The 14,679-nt window shown below is 57.8% G+C and overlaps 1 protein-coding gene across 3 annotated transcripts; it reads right to left on the bottom strand.

Annotated features, from left to right (window-relative positions):
* Positions 1-5,851: 5,851 nt before the first annotated feature.
* On the bottom strand, positions 5,852-14,679 carry AK1 (adenylate kinase 1). 3 transcript variants are annotated; one of them, XM_027104768.1, is made up of 7 exons: positions 14,585-14,679; positions 11,590-11,628; positions 10,025-10,060; positions 9,707-9,870; positions 8,786-8,902; positions 6,338-6,529; positions 5,852-6,092 (listed from the first exon to the last, which is right to left on the bottom strand). In XM_027104768.1, the coding sequence occupies exons 2-7, from the start codon at positions 11,594-11,596 to the stop codon at positions 6,024-6,026; spliced, it is 585 nt and encodes a 194-aa protein (XP_026960569.1). In that variant the 5' UTR covers positions 11,597-11,628; positions 14,585-14,679; the 3' UTR covers positions 5,852-6,023. The 3 variants fall into 3 exon arrangements, with proteins under 3 accessions (XP_026960569.1, XP_026960570.1, XP_026960568.1); XM_027104769.1 differs by lacking the exon at positions 14,585-14,679 and adding an exon at positions 13,124-13,299; XM_027104767.1 differs by lacking the exons at positions 11,590-11,628; positions 14,585-14,679 and adding an exon at positions 10,366-10,438.

Raw genomic sequence — 14,679 nt, 5'->3', positions numbered from 1 at the left:
GCAGAGTCTTAACCACTGGACAGCCAGGAGTCTTAGTATCTCCTGGGAGCTTCTCTCAGGCCCTGCCCCAGACCTGCTGAATCAGAGCCTGCCTTTCATCAGTATCCTTAAGGCATTCACGTGCACGTTAAAGTTTGAGAAGGACTGTTCTGGGTGCCCTTATCCGGACAAATAGCTTTATTTATTTATTTATTTTAAACGTATTTATTTATTTTTGGCTGAGAGGAGGTAGATGGGACAGAGCGCGCATCTGGAGGGCAAACAGGAGACCGCTAACTCAAGGTCTGTCCTTATTTATTTATTTTATTTATTTTTATTTTTGGTCTTGCTGCACGCAGGCTTTCTCTAGTTGTGGCGAGCGGGGGCTACTCTTCATTGTGGTGCGCAGGCTTCTTGTCGCGGTGGCTTCTCTTGTTGCGGTGGCTTCTCTTGTTGCAGAGCACAGGTTCTAGGTGTGCAGGCTTCAGTAGCTGTGGCACGCAGGCTCAGTAGTTGTGGCGCATGGGTTTGTTGCGCCGCGGCATTGGGATCTTCCTGGACCAGGGCTTGAACCCATGTCCCCTGCATTGGCAGGTGGATTCTTAACCACTGAGCCACCAGGGAAGCCCAGACAAATAGCTTTAAATACCATACATATACTGGTGGCTCCCAGGTTTGTGTCTCTAGCCAGAACCCTTCCCCAGGCTCCAGGCTCTTAATAAGCAACTCACACTTCACACATCCAAAACTGGGCTCTATTCGTCCTCTGCCAACTGTTCCTGCCTCAGTCTCCCCATCTCAGACCATGACAGCTCCCTCCTCTCGTTGCTTAAGACTTAAGGGTGACCTTGACTCTGTTATGCCCTTCATCCAACCTATAAGTAAATCCTGTTGTCTTCTCCCCCCAAATTCCCATTGTTTGTGGGGTTCCCACCACCCTACAGCTGCCGCTCTGGTCACCACCAGCACCTCTGGGAATATAGCAGTCACCGCCTCAGTGGGCTTTCTTGCTTCCACTTTTGCTCCCAGCCCATTCTGTACACCGTAAGGGGAATCCGTTAAAACCAAGTCAAGTTCCATCCCTCCTCTGCTCAGTGCCCTCTGCAGGCAACCATGTCACTCAGTGTAAAAGGCAGAGCCCCTTAAATGGCCCTCGAGGTTCCCCACCCCTGTCCCCTCTTCGAACTCTTCTCTTCCCCAACTCGCTCAATCCACTGCAGCTGGCGTCCTTGCTGTTCCTTGAACGTACCAAGCACGTGCCCACCTCAGGGCCTTTGCACTTGCTGTTCCCTCTCCCTGAAACACTGTCCCCCTAGATAACCACGGGTCTTGCTCCTCATCCTTTAAGTTGCAGATCAAATGTCACACGGGCAGTGCGGGTTTCCCATCGCATTGTAAATAGCCCTCTCCCCACACCAGCAATTGGACCTTGGGCGCATGTCCCCATCTGACATACTATGTATTGTTTATTCTGTCTGTCTCCCTCTCTACAACAGAAGTTCCATGAGGGCAAGGGCCTTGCTTTGTTTGCTGCTGAATCCCCATCGCTTAGCATAGTGCCTGGCCCATGACAGGCATTCAGTAAGTGCTCATGCAATGAATGAATGGACTTAACCACTGGCCTACACAGCCTGGGATCTCACAGGTTGTGATTCTGAGTCTCCAGGGTGTGGGTGTTGGGGGCATTCTGAGCCCAGGGACAGGGTCTCTGAAGAGGGCAAATGACTCCCCAAGGATACAGGGAGGTGACCAGGGTCAGTGGTCCTGCCAGACTCTATTCTAGAAGAGGGAAATCCCTCAAAGTCTCCCTCTCTTTCCCTGAGGAAAGGTCCTGGTACCTGCCGCCTCCTGGGTGATGTTGACGTTCTTCATAAAACCCAGCGATGCCCAAGGTCTAGAGAACCCGTGAAGACCACCTAAGAGGCAGAAGGATTCCACTGGGCCAGGATTCTAGAACCTCTGAATTGTAGGGACTCTGAGTTTATAGGAAGAGAAACTGAGGCCCAAGAAGGGGAGAGACTGTCCAGCACCCCATGAACCACAGTGGGAAGCAGAGGCAGGAGAGCCTGCACCAGAACCCCAGGATGGGGGTAGAAGCAGGAGAGGCAGGCGAGGGTCTAGTCCTGTGCCCCTGCCTCGCTGTGTGACCTGGGGCAAGCCACACAACCTCTCTGGGTCTGCTTGCCAGAGAGGAAGCCCTGTGCTTGCCTGCTGCGCATGTCCAGTAGGGCTCTGCACCCCCCCTCCAAAGCCCCCCCACTGTGGAGCCGCCAGGCCTTCCTGTTTACTCGAGGCCCCTCTCGCGTCTGGGAGGCGACAGCCTTGGCCTCCTCTGCTCCCTGCTTCCGCTTCCTTCCTCTCCCACTTCAGTGCCTCCGGCCAGGCCCTCAGGAGCCCCGAGGCCAAGACTTAGGGGCTCAGTACACGGGAGGCATCTGAGGACACCACCCTATCTGGGAGCCCACCGTGTCTGAGACCCTGAAGTTACAGAGGCACCGTACCAGTCCCCTGGATGGTTAGAATGTTCCAACATCTTGGGACAAGCCTGGAGTGTCCCCAGAGACCTCAAGAGTGTGACAGCTTCTGCTGTCTCAGATCCAATGCCATGCCGCCCTCTCAGCCCACCACTAGGGGCTGAGCACACGCTGACCCTAGAGATGCCCCCTCCTCCCACGCCCTCCCTGGGCTCCCGCCTCCACAGAGCAGCTTCTCTCTGAGCTCCTCCAAGTATGGGCCTCGGACCAGCAGCTGGGGCCTCCCTCCCAAACCAGACTTGCTGAATCAGAATCAGCTTTTTGTTTTTTTGTTGTTTTTTTTTTTTGTGGTATGCGGGCCTCTCACTGTTGTGGCCTCTCCCGTTGCGGAGCACAGGCTCCGGACGCGCAGGCTCAGCGGCCATGGCTCACGGGCCCAGCCGCTCCGCGGCATGTGGGATCTTCCCGGACCGGGGCACGAACCCGCGTCCCCTGCATCGGCAGGCGGACTCTCAACCACTGCGCCACCAGGGAAGCCCCAGAATCAGCTTTTTAATAAGACCCCAGGGAGATGCATGTGCAGGTTAAAGCTGGAAGCGCTGCAGATCTGACCATCCTGCCCGGTTTAAAAACCCTTCCTGAGCCTCGCCTATTAGGTATTCCTGCCCCAAAGGCTTCACTCGCATCTAGGAAGACTACAACTAACTTCCAGTTTACAATAAATTCAGGGGACGGGGCAGCTAGTTAAACACACCACGAAGAAGCAACAGACAAATCTGGAAGGAAGAATTTTCTGCAGGACAGCTAATCCCGTCACAGGCCAATGTCAAAGAGTAGGAAGGGCGTTCTAGGTTAAAGAGGTTTAATGGACATCACAACCAAATGCAGCGTGTGGTCCTGGATAGCGTCCCACTTTGACCAAAGATACATTTTGGGGACAACTGGGGAAAATTGCATGTGGTCTGATTATTACCTATGACAATGTTACTGTAACTTAGTGTTCCTGGACCTCTGAGTTGTGGTTATATAGGAAAGTGTCCTTATTTATCGGAGAGTCACGCTGAAGTCAGACTTCAGTGGTGAAATGTTCTCATATCTGTGATTTACTTTAAAATAGATTGGTGAAAGTAAAACAATGAAGTATGGAAAAATGTTACCAATTACTAAATCTCGGTGATGGGTATATGGGTGTTCATTATATTATTTCCTCCAATTTTCACTTTGAAATTTTTCATTAAAAAACAAAGCTCTTCAAAAAAAAAAAAAAAAAAAAAAAAAACAAAGCTCTTTCTGAGCTTCCCATTGCTCCTAGGGGAAAGACTTGATACTTGAGTCAGCATTCAAGGCCCTGAGAGCCTGGCTGCCCACCACCCACCACCCTGCCTCTAGCCTGCACTCCTGTCCCTCTAAGGCCTCAGCCCTCCCCACACCTGGTCCTCTCCACCTTTGAGGCTCCGCAGAGCTCTTCCCTCCGCCCTTCCATGCCTTCTGTCTCATGGTGAAGCAAACTCCTCTGTACCCTCAAGGCCCCACTCCAGAGTTCCAGTTCAAGGCAACTCCCGCTACCAGGGGCTCCTCTGAGCTCTGTGCACTGAGCTGCCCAGAGCTGGTCTGGGTTCAGGAGGTGGGATGGAATTTTGTGAATACGGCTGCCCTCCTTCTGGGAGCCACAGCACAGCAGGCTGGGGGCTCGCGACCCCATCTTTTGCCAGCATAGCCGTTGCTCCGGAAACGTGAACTAAGGAAACCCTCAAAGGGAGGCTCGCAGTGGCAAGGATGGGGTGGTGGTAGTTACTGGAGCTGTTAAACATTTTGTGTTTTTTTTCAAGGGTTTTTTTTTTCTTTAGTGAATAAAGTGATTCCATGGTGAAGAGTTTGGGTCAGCTTAGGTTTCCATAAACTGAAGACACACCTGAATTAATGAAGCTGTAATTTTAAAAAATGAACATATTGAAGACAATTTTGTCAGGTGGATTTCTCTTAGCTTTTTATCATCTTGGGGGCATGTTTTTCCACTCATCCTTGCGCTGATCATGACAACCTCGACAGAGGACGTGTGTGTGCGTGAGTGTGTATGTACATGCGTGTGTGCGTGTTTTAGCCCAGTTTGACAGATGCGACTTGGAGACCCTGACGTGGGCGGTCACAGAGTGAGCTGGGGCTTCCCGGTGCGCCCCAGGTGGCACGGGGCACAGAAAGACCAGCTGCAGAGACCTTCGGCCGCACCCCACCCAGGGCCGCATAACGCCTGCCTTCTAGAACCTATCTCCCCTGTGCTATCATTTATTGATTTCGTGTTCTTCTTTCAATAGACTCATCTTTTAAAACTTAAATACGTTTATTTTAAAGGAAAGTTTAAATAACTACTGTAAATGGAAAACCAGCCGCACTTGCTGTAGGTAGAAGGGGACACACAGGGGCACCCTCAGCCCCGCACAGGATTTCTTTCCAGCTGGGGATGCCCTGTTGAAGGCTCTCTTGGCTTTAAAGGGAGCCAGCTGGGCTTGGGACAGGTGTTAGGGACACGTGAGCACCAATGGAGACTTTCTCCGTGATGAGGTCAAAGAGTGAAAGAGAACAGAAGAGGGAAGATGGTTCTCCCCAGGGGATTCCGGGGCGGCCCCGAAACACCCTAGCCCTGCACCTCCCGGAGGCTGCTCTGGTCTCCAGTCCCCCAGGCCACGGTAACTGACCACCCACACCCCTTGCTCAGAGTGTTCTCATCCTGACCTTGGGGGAGGGTTGGGGGGAGGGGGCACTGATCCTGATTCAGATTTGGAAATGGGCTTAGGAAGGGCAGGTTGTGAGCTGTCCAGGACCACATGGTGGGATCTCCTTCAGGTCTCACCTCATCAGGGAGGCACCCCTGACCATGACCCCCCCCATTCAATCCCGATGCCCTTTCCGGACCCTCAAAGCTTCTTGCACCAAAGAGGCCAATTCGCTGGGCACTCGGCCGGCTGATGTGTGCTGCCCCCACTGCCCAGGAAGCCCTCCCACAGCCCATGACCACACTGCCTGCTCCAGCCCAGTCCTCAGCAGGGGTTCGGGACAGAAAACACGCTCGGAGAGCTAAGGGGCTCAGGACCAAGACCACACGGCAAGGATGCAGAGGAACCCGGGCCGGGGCCCAGCTCTGCCTGACCACGAGCCCCCAAGAGCCAGGACCACTCCTCAGTCACCCAGCGTCCCCAGGCTTGGCACAGCCCAGGTCCAGCACGCCACGTGTGAAGAAGGGCCCTGCATCTTCCAACGGAGCCAGGAGAGGGGCGCCGGCTGAGGTGGGCTGAGGGGCCCAGAGAGGAACGGGAAGGGGAGGGGCTGAGGACTCAAGGCTGGGGCAGCCACGCCTTGTGAATCATCCCTGATGGAATCAAAGAAAAAGGAGTAAAACTGAATGTCCTTGGAAATTCCTTTAGTGCTCGGCTGTCCATGAAAACAGGATAAAGTGGCTTCCTCTGCCTGTGCTCCAGCCGGGCAGGGTGGAAGCGCTGAGCTCAGGCTGGGAAGGCCTTGAGTCAGGACGAGGGTGGGGCCGGGCTCTGAGCTGGAGAAGAGGCTCCAGCTTTGCTACTTGAGGGCGTCCAGGTAGGTGCAGACCTGGGAGAAGACACTGTCCACGGAGCCTTCAGCATTGACCTGTGGGGAGATGGGCCATGAGGGCAGGTTGCCGGGGAAGGCTGGGTGGGCCCCACTGAGGCAGGGGGCTGACCTCTCCCGGAAGCCAGGCCAGGCTCCCTGAGCCCAGCCACAGTGGGCAGCAGCCCCTCATCCAACCAGTGGGGAAACCAAGGCCCAGACAGGAGGGCTGGCCCAAGGTCACAGCAATTTGAGGCCAAGCCAGGCAAAGACCCAGGTTGCCTAGGGCGCCCTCGGGCCCGCACCTTGCGGATGATGCCACGTTTCTCGTAGAAGGTGATCACGGGCTCCGTGGCCTTGTAGTAGGTCTCCAGGCGCTTCTTGATGGTCTCTTCATTGTCGTCCACACGTCCGCTGGTCTCTCCACGCTTCAGGAGCCGCTTGGTCATGGTCTCAGGGCCTGCGTCCACATACAGCAGCAGCGTGGGATGTCCGATCTGCAGGCGGGGCACTATTTACAGGGGCCTCATTCCTGCCCCCTGGGGCCATCTCCTCCCCATCTTCCCACTTCTGAGGCCCCACTGAGACCCACTCAGACCTTCAAGCCCTTCCCGCAAGGCAGCCTGAGGGATCTTCCTAAAACCAATCTGTCCTGCCCCTCCCCTTCTCAAACCTCTTCCATGGCTCCCCAGTGCCCTCAGGAGAAAGTCCTAACTCCTTACCTGACCTACCCTTCCCCCCACCTCCTCATCTCGTGCTTCTCAGTCCTTTGCTCTCCTGGCTTCAGCCACACGGACTGTCTGTGGTCTGGGCTCTCATCCACCTCCTCCCTTGCCAGGCCTTTGCTCATGCCGGGAACCTTGGCCAGGAACCCTTTCCCTCAATACCAAGTGCTCGCCTTCGGATTTGAGCTAAGATCTCATTCCTCTAGGACAGTCTTTGCAGATGCGCCCCCCCCCCCCACCATCCCAGCTCTCTGCGACACGCGCTTCCAGTCCCCCTTTACTTCTGCCTCGAGCTTGTCTCAGGAGGACCTCTGGTTATTTACTTAAGGTCCCTCCCCCAGCCAGGCCTGGAGCCCCCGAGGGCAGGTAGGTGGTCTTATACCTGCAAGGCTGGATATGAACTTGACAAAGGAATAAGGAGGGCTGAGTGAAGGGGCGAGGGCCTGCTGAGCTCTGGGGGTTCTGAACAATGTCCCTGTCATTGCAATAAGCGTTTCATCTGCGGGGAAGATTTGGAAGGGCCAGGAGGCCGACCTGTCCTCCTTTGGTGAGGCCCAGGCGCCCCCTGCTGTCCAGAGCCGAGAAGACCAGGTGCCCAGCCCTGTCGCCCAGTAGCACCCACAACGGCCCCAGGAGGGATGGGTTAGCTTTCATTAACCACATTTTCTAGATGTGACCCTGAGGGCCTGAGGCGACATCATGCATCTGGTACATCAGGACGTGCCTCAGGGTTGCCTGGCATCTGACCTCAGGGTCCATGTCCTCCTAGTCTGAAGGAAACCCAGCCAATCCCCATTGCATAGATAGGGAAACTGAGACCCAGACCAGGACAGACACTTTCTTGAGGTCTTGCAGTCATTTCGATGTCAAGGAATATAATATCCTCCCTCTGGATGAGGCTCAAAGCTATGGAAGCCCAAAGATGGCCCAGCCTCACAGAGACCGGCAATGGGGATGGAGGTCTGTCCTGCCCCAGCCCCCTAAGATGCCCGGTCCTCCCCGCAGGCATTCCCGCTGCCGAGAAGCCCTCCCTGAGCCCGCACCCGCCCTTAGAGGTCAGCAGGCCTGTCCCTCCTCCTGGGCACTTGCAGTTTCATGTTTCCCCCATATGGCCTGTGACATCAGAGGTATTGGTGTGTGCATCTGTGTGTGCACATGTGTGTGCATCTCTGTGCGTCCCTGTATCTGGATGTACTGCATCTGTGTGCACACGTTGCATGAGTGTGCGTGTGTGTACATTAGATGCTTGTGTACATGTGTGCATATGCCTCTGGCCTTGTGCATGTGTAAGTGTCTGTACCTGTGTGCACATGTACGTGTGCTTGTATGCCTGTGGGCACATATGCCTGCACATGTGTGTGTTTGAGTGAGGTGCTCCCCCACTGTGGAAAGTCTTCCTGGGGGACACCCGTGCTAGGCAGCCCAGAGCCCTCATCCTCAAGGCTCACTCTTTCCAGCCAGACTCCCCATGGCACCTGGAAGGAGACTAGACGCCCCTCTGTGGCATTCAAGGCCTCAGCCTGGTCTGAACGTCCCCACCCACATCACTGCCGGTTGCCCTGCCCCACAGATTCTGTTCTCCCCACACCAGTGTGACCCTTCCAGCCCTATCCATGCTGTTCCCTGCCCCTCTGATCGTGTGTTTATGGGGTGCCAAGCCCCACTTTTGAAGGATGCATTCTCTCTAATCCCCATGCTGCCCCTCAAGGCAGCTGCGAACTGTCTGTCCCCATTTTGCAGTTGGGGACACCGAGGTTCAGAGAGGCAGCCTGACTGGCCCAAGGCCTCAAGCAGCTGAGCTGGAACCTGCGGCCATGTTCGTGAATTCCCCAGCCTGGTGCCTTCTCTCCTTCCATTCATTTTCTTCTAGACTTCTAGAAAGACTTCCAGAAAGTCTCCCTGGTCTCCCTCCTTGCCCACCCTCCCACCCGCCCACAATTAGTCTCTCTCTCCCTCTGCTCAGAACTGCCCATCACAGCAGCCTTCGCCGGCTCATCCCATGTCACAGCTCCAAGAGGTTGCACTTACCCTCCGCTCAAACTCTTCCCCCTGCTTCACCTCCCGGGGGTAGCCATCGATCAGGAAGCCTTTGGAAGTATCTACCTTGGCCAGCATGGCGTCTCGCAGCATGTCCAATACTGTGTCCTGGAGGCGTGGCAAAAGAAGGCGGGGTCATGACCCCCTATTCTCCACCCCCTCCTCGGGCCTCTGCACGCGTTGCCCCACAGCCAGAAATGCCCTCTGCCCTAACACAGATTTCCCAAACAAGCCTCCCTCTCCAGGAAGCCTTCTGTGAACTGTGACGACTTGATTGATTGATTGAATCATTCATTCATTCGTTCATTCATTCATTCATTTCTTCATCCACTCAATAATATGACTGAGCCCCTCCTCCCAGCCTCCTGTCTGGGCCCTGAGGACACAGCTGTGAACAAAGCAGACCTTCCCTGCCCTCCGCAAACTCACAGTCTGCTGAGGGGACAGACAATTACACCGTTGATTTATAGTTTCCAAGCATGACATGGGTTATACGGACAAAGAAGGGAGGCTACTGGAGTATAAAGTTGGCGGGAGGGGGTGGTCTTAGCCTAAGTCTGAGGAGTCAGCAAGGTATGAAAGATGAGGAGGAAAGAACATTCCAGGCAGGAAAGAGTGTGATCAGTGTGAGGGGACAGAAAGGCCAGGGTGGTGGGAGTCCGGAGGGGTTGGTGGTGGGAGGGGTTGGTGGTGGGAGGGGTTGGTGGTGGGAGGGGTTGGCAGGGCAGGTCCTGGAGGCTCCTGGGAGCTTCCGGAAGGAACTTTCTGCCAAGGGCAGTGGGGACCCTCAGGAGGGTTCAGAAACAGAGAAGGTCATGGTCCGCCTTGCTAGTGTGTCATGGGCTTTGCTGGCTGGTGTCCACTCAGGGCCACCATCACCCCCCAACCCTCACCCTGCCGGGGCCCACTCACCAGTGGCACCAGCTGCCCCTTCTCCATGATTTCCGACAGCATCTTTCCCCTGGCTGAGCCTGAGCTGACCTCAGCCCGCAGGAGGTCCCCGGTGGAGAGGTGGGTGTAGCCGTACTTCTGGACAATCTTCTCACACTGGGTGCCCTTCCCCGAACCAGGCCCGCCTGCAAGCGCCCGCCCATTCAGAAGCCCCGAGAAATGGGACAGGGTCTGCCCAGGTCACCCAGTGAAGCGGGGGCAGAGCCCAGGGTGCAGCCCCAGGCCCAGGCTCCCACCAGGGCCTGCAAAGCCCCTCCCTGCCTGCTGCCTTGGACTCACCCACCACAAAGATGATCCTGGTTTTCTTCAGTTTCTCTGTGGGAGAGAAAAGGGAAGCAGAGCTCAGTGAGTCACTGGACAGAGAACCAGAGGTACCTCTGGGATCCCAGGCCTGTGCTGGGCCCCAGGCAGTTGCACACACACAGCTCATGGTCCTGTCAGAGAGGCAGATGAGTCAGCCCAGAGTGAGGGATAATGGGGCGAGGAAAACTCAGAGACCGGGACAGGTCAGGGAGAAGAGGGTGTTCCAGGCCTGAAGGCTACGGACTCAGCACGCGCTGTGATGGCGACCCTCAGGGGCTCGGACGCCAACCCTCGCGTTGGCCGAGACACCTGGTCACCTCGGGCGTTAGCGTCTTCCACACTGCGGGTGTCTGGTGCCGAGCAGCAGGCCCACATGGTCCTGCTCTGCTGTGTCCCCTGCCCTTCCCCTCCCGGGCCCTGGGCCAGCCTGCCGCCTGCCTTCCCTGGGCAGTACCAGTGTGGAGTTGGCAACCACAACACACGTTGCCCTGGAGACGGTTGCCGGGGTTGGGGGGGGAGGGGGCTTTGGTGGGTACGTGGAACCCTTGCCCGGAGAGGGAGGGAGCTTACGTTTCAACCTCTATCTCAGAACTCAGCAAGACCGTAGCCCCACCAGAGAGTGGGGAACCTAGGCCTAGAGGCAGGGGCCTGCTCCAGGGATGCCAGAGCTAGGGCTGCGGCCGGGGCCTCTTCCCAGGCTGCCAGGCCTTCCCTGCTTCTCAGGGAAGCTCGCTGTGTGCACTTAGGAAAGAAGTCCCTGCCCCAGTGGGGAGGTGAGCTCGGCAGTTCCCCGGGTCCTCCCAGCCATGGGGCTGGAGGTCTAGAGGAGCTGCCGAAGAACGACTTCTGTGGGTTCCCATCGTCTGCTGCCGTGTGATGGGCACAAGCCTGGGCGTGGGGGGGAGGCCACAGCCCAGTGACAGCGGATGTTCAGAGGCCCGGGGGTGGAAGGATGACCGCCGGCCTCAGGCCGCAGCAGCAGCCAGGACAGCTGGGTTCCTTTAAGAGCCGCCCAGGCCGAGGCCCAGCGCCAGGGAGGGATGGGTGGTGCTGCCAGGAGGCGGGCCAGCCGGGCTCTTGGCCCACGTCTGCCTCCAGGTCCCAGCCTATAGGAGCCAGGAGGGCCCAAGACATCCTCAAGACCCACCCCTGCTGGTCTGGGAGAGGGGCAGGAATGTGTCAGTGTTTGCCTTGGCATTTGCACTCTTGGGGCCTCTCCACCGGGCAGGCTTTCCCTCACCAGCGCCGCCCCCTCTCCAGAAAGAGCCAGAGATTCAGCTCTATAAATACCAGTGTAGGAGGTGAGCTGTGGGGCCCTCAGGAGCCTCAGGGAGGCCTCTTCCCTTCTAAAAGTAATCCTGGAGCTGGTATATCCTGTGAGAGGCCTGAGGAAGATGCTGGAGGCCCCCAGATAGACCCCTTCTAGCAACCCCAGAGCCACGTCCAAACCCTCCCCGAATGTCTCCCGAAAGCACACCCCCTAAACAGATGGGTACACTGAGGCCCAGGCTGTGAGCAGGTAAAGAGGGGAGCTTCCGTACCTTCCATCCTGCCGAGGTCTGGGGAGCCGAGTCAGCACTCTGCAAGACAAGGGCACAGGTGGGGAGGGGGAGGGGGATTCTCCTGCCTCTGCTCCCACCCAGCCACATGGTGTGCCAGGCCCTGACGTCCTCTGAGGGTGGAGGGGCTGGTGGGGGCAGGGAAGGCCCAGGAGGCTGGGAGGACTTCGCAAAGTCCCCTTTCCTCTGGATGCCTCCACTGTCCTGTCCCTGCCTCCTCCCTGTGGGGCCAGACAGCGGGGGCAGCACCGAGGGGCATAGACAGCCACACCAACAACTGCTGAGCTGCTCCCCTTGCGATTCCCGGAAAACAGGCCCTGGGTCCTGCATCTGCCCGACAACTTGACAACGCGCCCCAGGGCCGGGAGGAAGGCCCGGAGGCAGGCAGGTGGGAGGGGAGCTGCACGTGTCCTCATCTGGGATGAGGTTTGGACTAGGATGCTCAAAGGGACACAGAGGCCCAGGGTGGGAGAGAAATTTGCGGGGCTGCTCACGTGACCACAGCCTGTACGGTCCTCAGCTGAGGGGGTCCCCAGGCTCTCACCCTTGCACAGGCCCAACTTCCACCCTTGATGTGGCCCCTGCCCACACCTTCCCTCAGTGTGTGCCAATGCCCAATGCCTCCTGGGACCCCCCCCCCCCCGCTCTGCATCCACAGCCCCAGGGGTCTCCCTCCACCTTCCCTTCCCATCAGTGCCTTCAGAGTGACTGCAACACATCTTTGGCCCCCACTTCTTTACTCCCCACCCACCAGCCCTCCCCAAGGCCGCCAGCAAACATCAGAGATACTCTTGCCTTGGCCTTTGACCCTCAACCCTTGGCCAGCATTCCTCCTGCCGGGGACATCCCCACCCGGGGCCTCTACTCCACCCTCTCACTTTTGGCGTCAGGTTCCCAGGACCCCCATCCCTGCTCAGCCAGCCCAGGCCTCCTCTCCCAGCCCCAAACATCTACAGCCCCTGGACAGGCCCAGAGACCCCGCAGACCCCGAGCCTCTAAACAGTCCCTCCCACGTCCCCAGCATTGCGCCCTATCACCCAGCCAGAGGCTGCAGTCAGAGCGGACGCCCTTCTCCCCACTCACGTCCACCCCACACACGCGAGCCCCAGCCCTCCCCTCCTGAACGTCCCTCCAGTCCGTGTCCTCACCACCGCTGCCGTGTTCTAAGCAGGGGACCTGGCCACTGCTCCAGCCTCCTGTGGGCCTCCTTACCTCTGTGCCCCACCAGGCAAACTGCAGGATTTTCTCTGACAAGCATCAAACCACGTCTTTACCTGCTTAAAACCTTTCCATGTATGGCCCCCTCAGTCCCCAAAATAAACCCTAACGTAGCTGACCGGGCCCAGCGAGCTGGCCCCCAGCACCTTCTGCAGCCTTATCAGCCACTGCTTGAACTGCTCCGATCTCCCTCACCCACCACGACCGTGTCCCACTCCAGGGCCCGGCTAATGTTGCACCCAACACCTGGATGCCCTTCCCCAAGGTGCTACTGTTTAGGACTCAGTTCAGGTGTCACCTCCTTCAGGAAGCCTTCCTGGACTCTGCTCTCCACTCCCATACTGGCAGGTGACCGTCGCCCAGCATCACACACACCACACTGTACTGGGCCTCTCTGCTGTATACCGCAGGCCTGTGTCCACCACACTGGGCCTGGCCCCGGCTGAGCATAGCCCCGGGAGCCTCACTCCATCCTCACAGTCACCTCGGGAGGGAAGGAGAGACTTGCTCCAGGGCCTGGCTGGGGTCACACTTGAGGCTACGTTTTCTGCTGCCCCGGGCCTGGCACCCATTAGGTCCTTTAGCAGCTTTGCTGACTGTCCCGCTGCTCATGGGCTATGAGTTATAACCTCTTTCCTGCTGAGTGTGCTTAAGGAAGAGTAACAGCTGCCAGTGCCCCTCTGCAGCTGGTGGGGGAGGGAGAGGCCCCCAGGCCAGCGACAGCCTGCCACGAAGACACCCTGAGGGGTGTTCCTGACCCCACCCTGCCCTGCCCCCTCCTGGTAACCTAAGCCCCTCTGTCTTGCTGGCACCTGCCTCTTCTTGGTCCAAAATAACTTGGGTTGTGAGGAGTCCTCACAGAAGCCAGGGGTCCAGGACAGAGTTGGGTTACGGGCTCCGCACCCAGGCCTTATAAGGTCCCCAAATCAGGGCCATGGCAACTCCTAATATGACTGGGTGGTCTGCTGAGGGGCCTGGGGAGCTGAGGCCCGATGGGACAGCGACTTCTTCTCAATCACAAGGCAAGGCCAGGGCAAGACCCAGGTCTCCCAGCTTCTGACCAAGAGCAGCATTTCCAGTGGTTGGCAACTGGCTAGGGTTCAAATCCCAACTCTATCACTCAGCTGTGTGACCTTGGGCAGCTGCTGTACCCTCTCTGGGCTTGTACCCCCAGGCCTAGTCCTGCTGCTGCTGGAGAGTCCTAGGTAGGTAACTGAGCAACACGCAGGAAAGGCCCCATGGGCTGTCCCAGGGCTCCCACAGGGCCCCTGCTTTTCAGGAGGCGGGGGCAGGGGGCCAAACATCCAGGGGGCTTCCCGTCCCCCCAGCACTCAAAATGACATGACAGGATAGCTCCTCCCATCACCTAGGCTGCCCCTGCCCAGGTCCTCGGGGCAGGCAGTCCAGCCACAGCTCCCCCTCCCCAGTCCCCAGGTGGGACGTGCCAAGGGCAGGGACCTGGAGCCCCAAGAGTGCTGGCAGGACAAAGGGGTGACTGTCGCGGAGGCTGGGAGGGAGAGCAACACACACACACACACACACACACACACATCCACAATGGCACACACAGTGTGGCACTAATACCCAGAGCAGAGCCTGGGGAACAGGCAAGCAGACGCACACAGATCGCAACCATGGATACAAACACAGCCACGCAAACCCGGAGGACGCCCTGCCACACACAAACACGCACCCCCCACTCCCCGCAGGGGCACCCCCCCCCCCACGTGCACAGGCACGCACACGGGCACACACTGACCTGAGGGAGGGGTGCGGGTGGGCACCGGGGACAGCGTGTGCCCTGCCCGTCCTCGCCGGCCGCCCGGCCCGCAAAGGCGACTATTTATAAGGTTG

The sequence above is a fragment of the Aethalodelphis obliquidens genome, unplaced genomic scaffold, assembly GCF_003676395.1.
Source record: "Aethalodelphis obliquidens isolate GAN/ISIS:26980383/991018 unplaced genomic scaffold, ASM367639v1 scaffold7, whole genome shotgun sequence".
NCBI classification, from domain to species: domain Eukaryota; kingdom Metazoa; phylum Chordata; class Mammalia; order Artiodactyla; family Delphinidae; genus Aethalodelphis; species Aethalodelphis obliquidens.
Note: the sequence above shows the minus strand (reverse complement) of the source record. Positions and strands in the feature narration are given on the sequence as shown.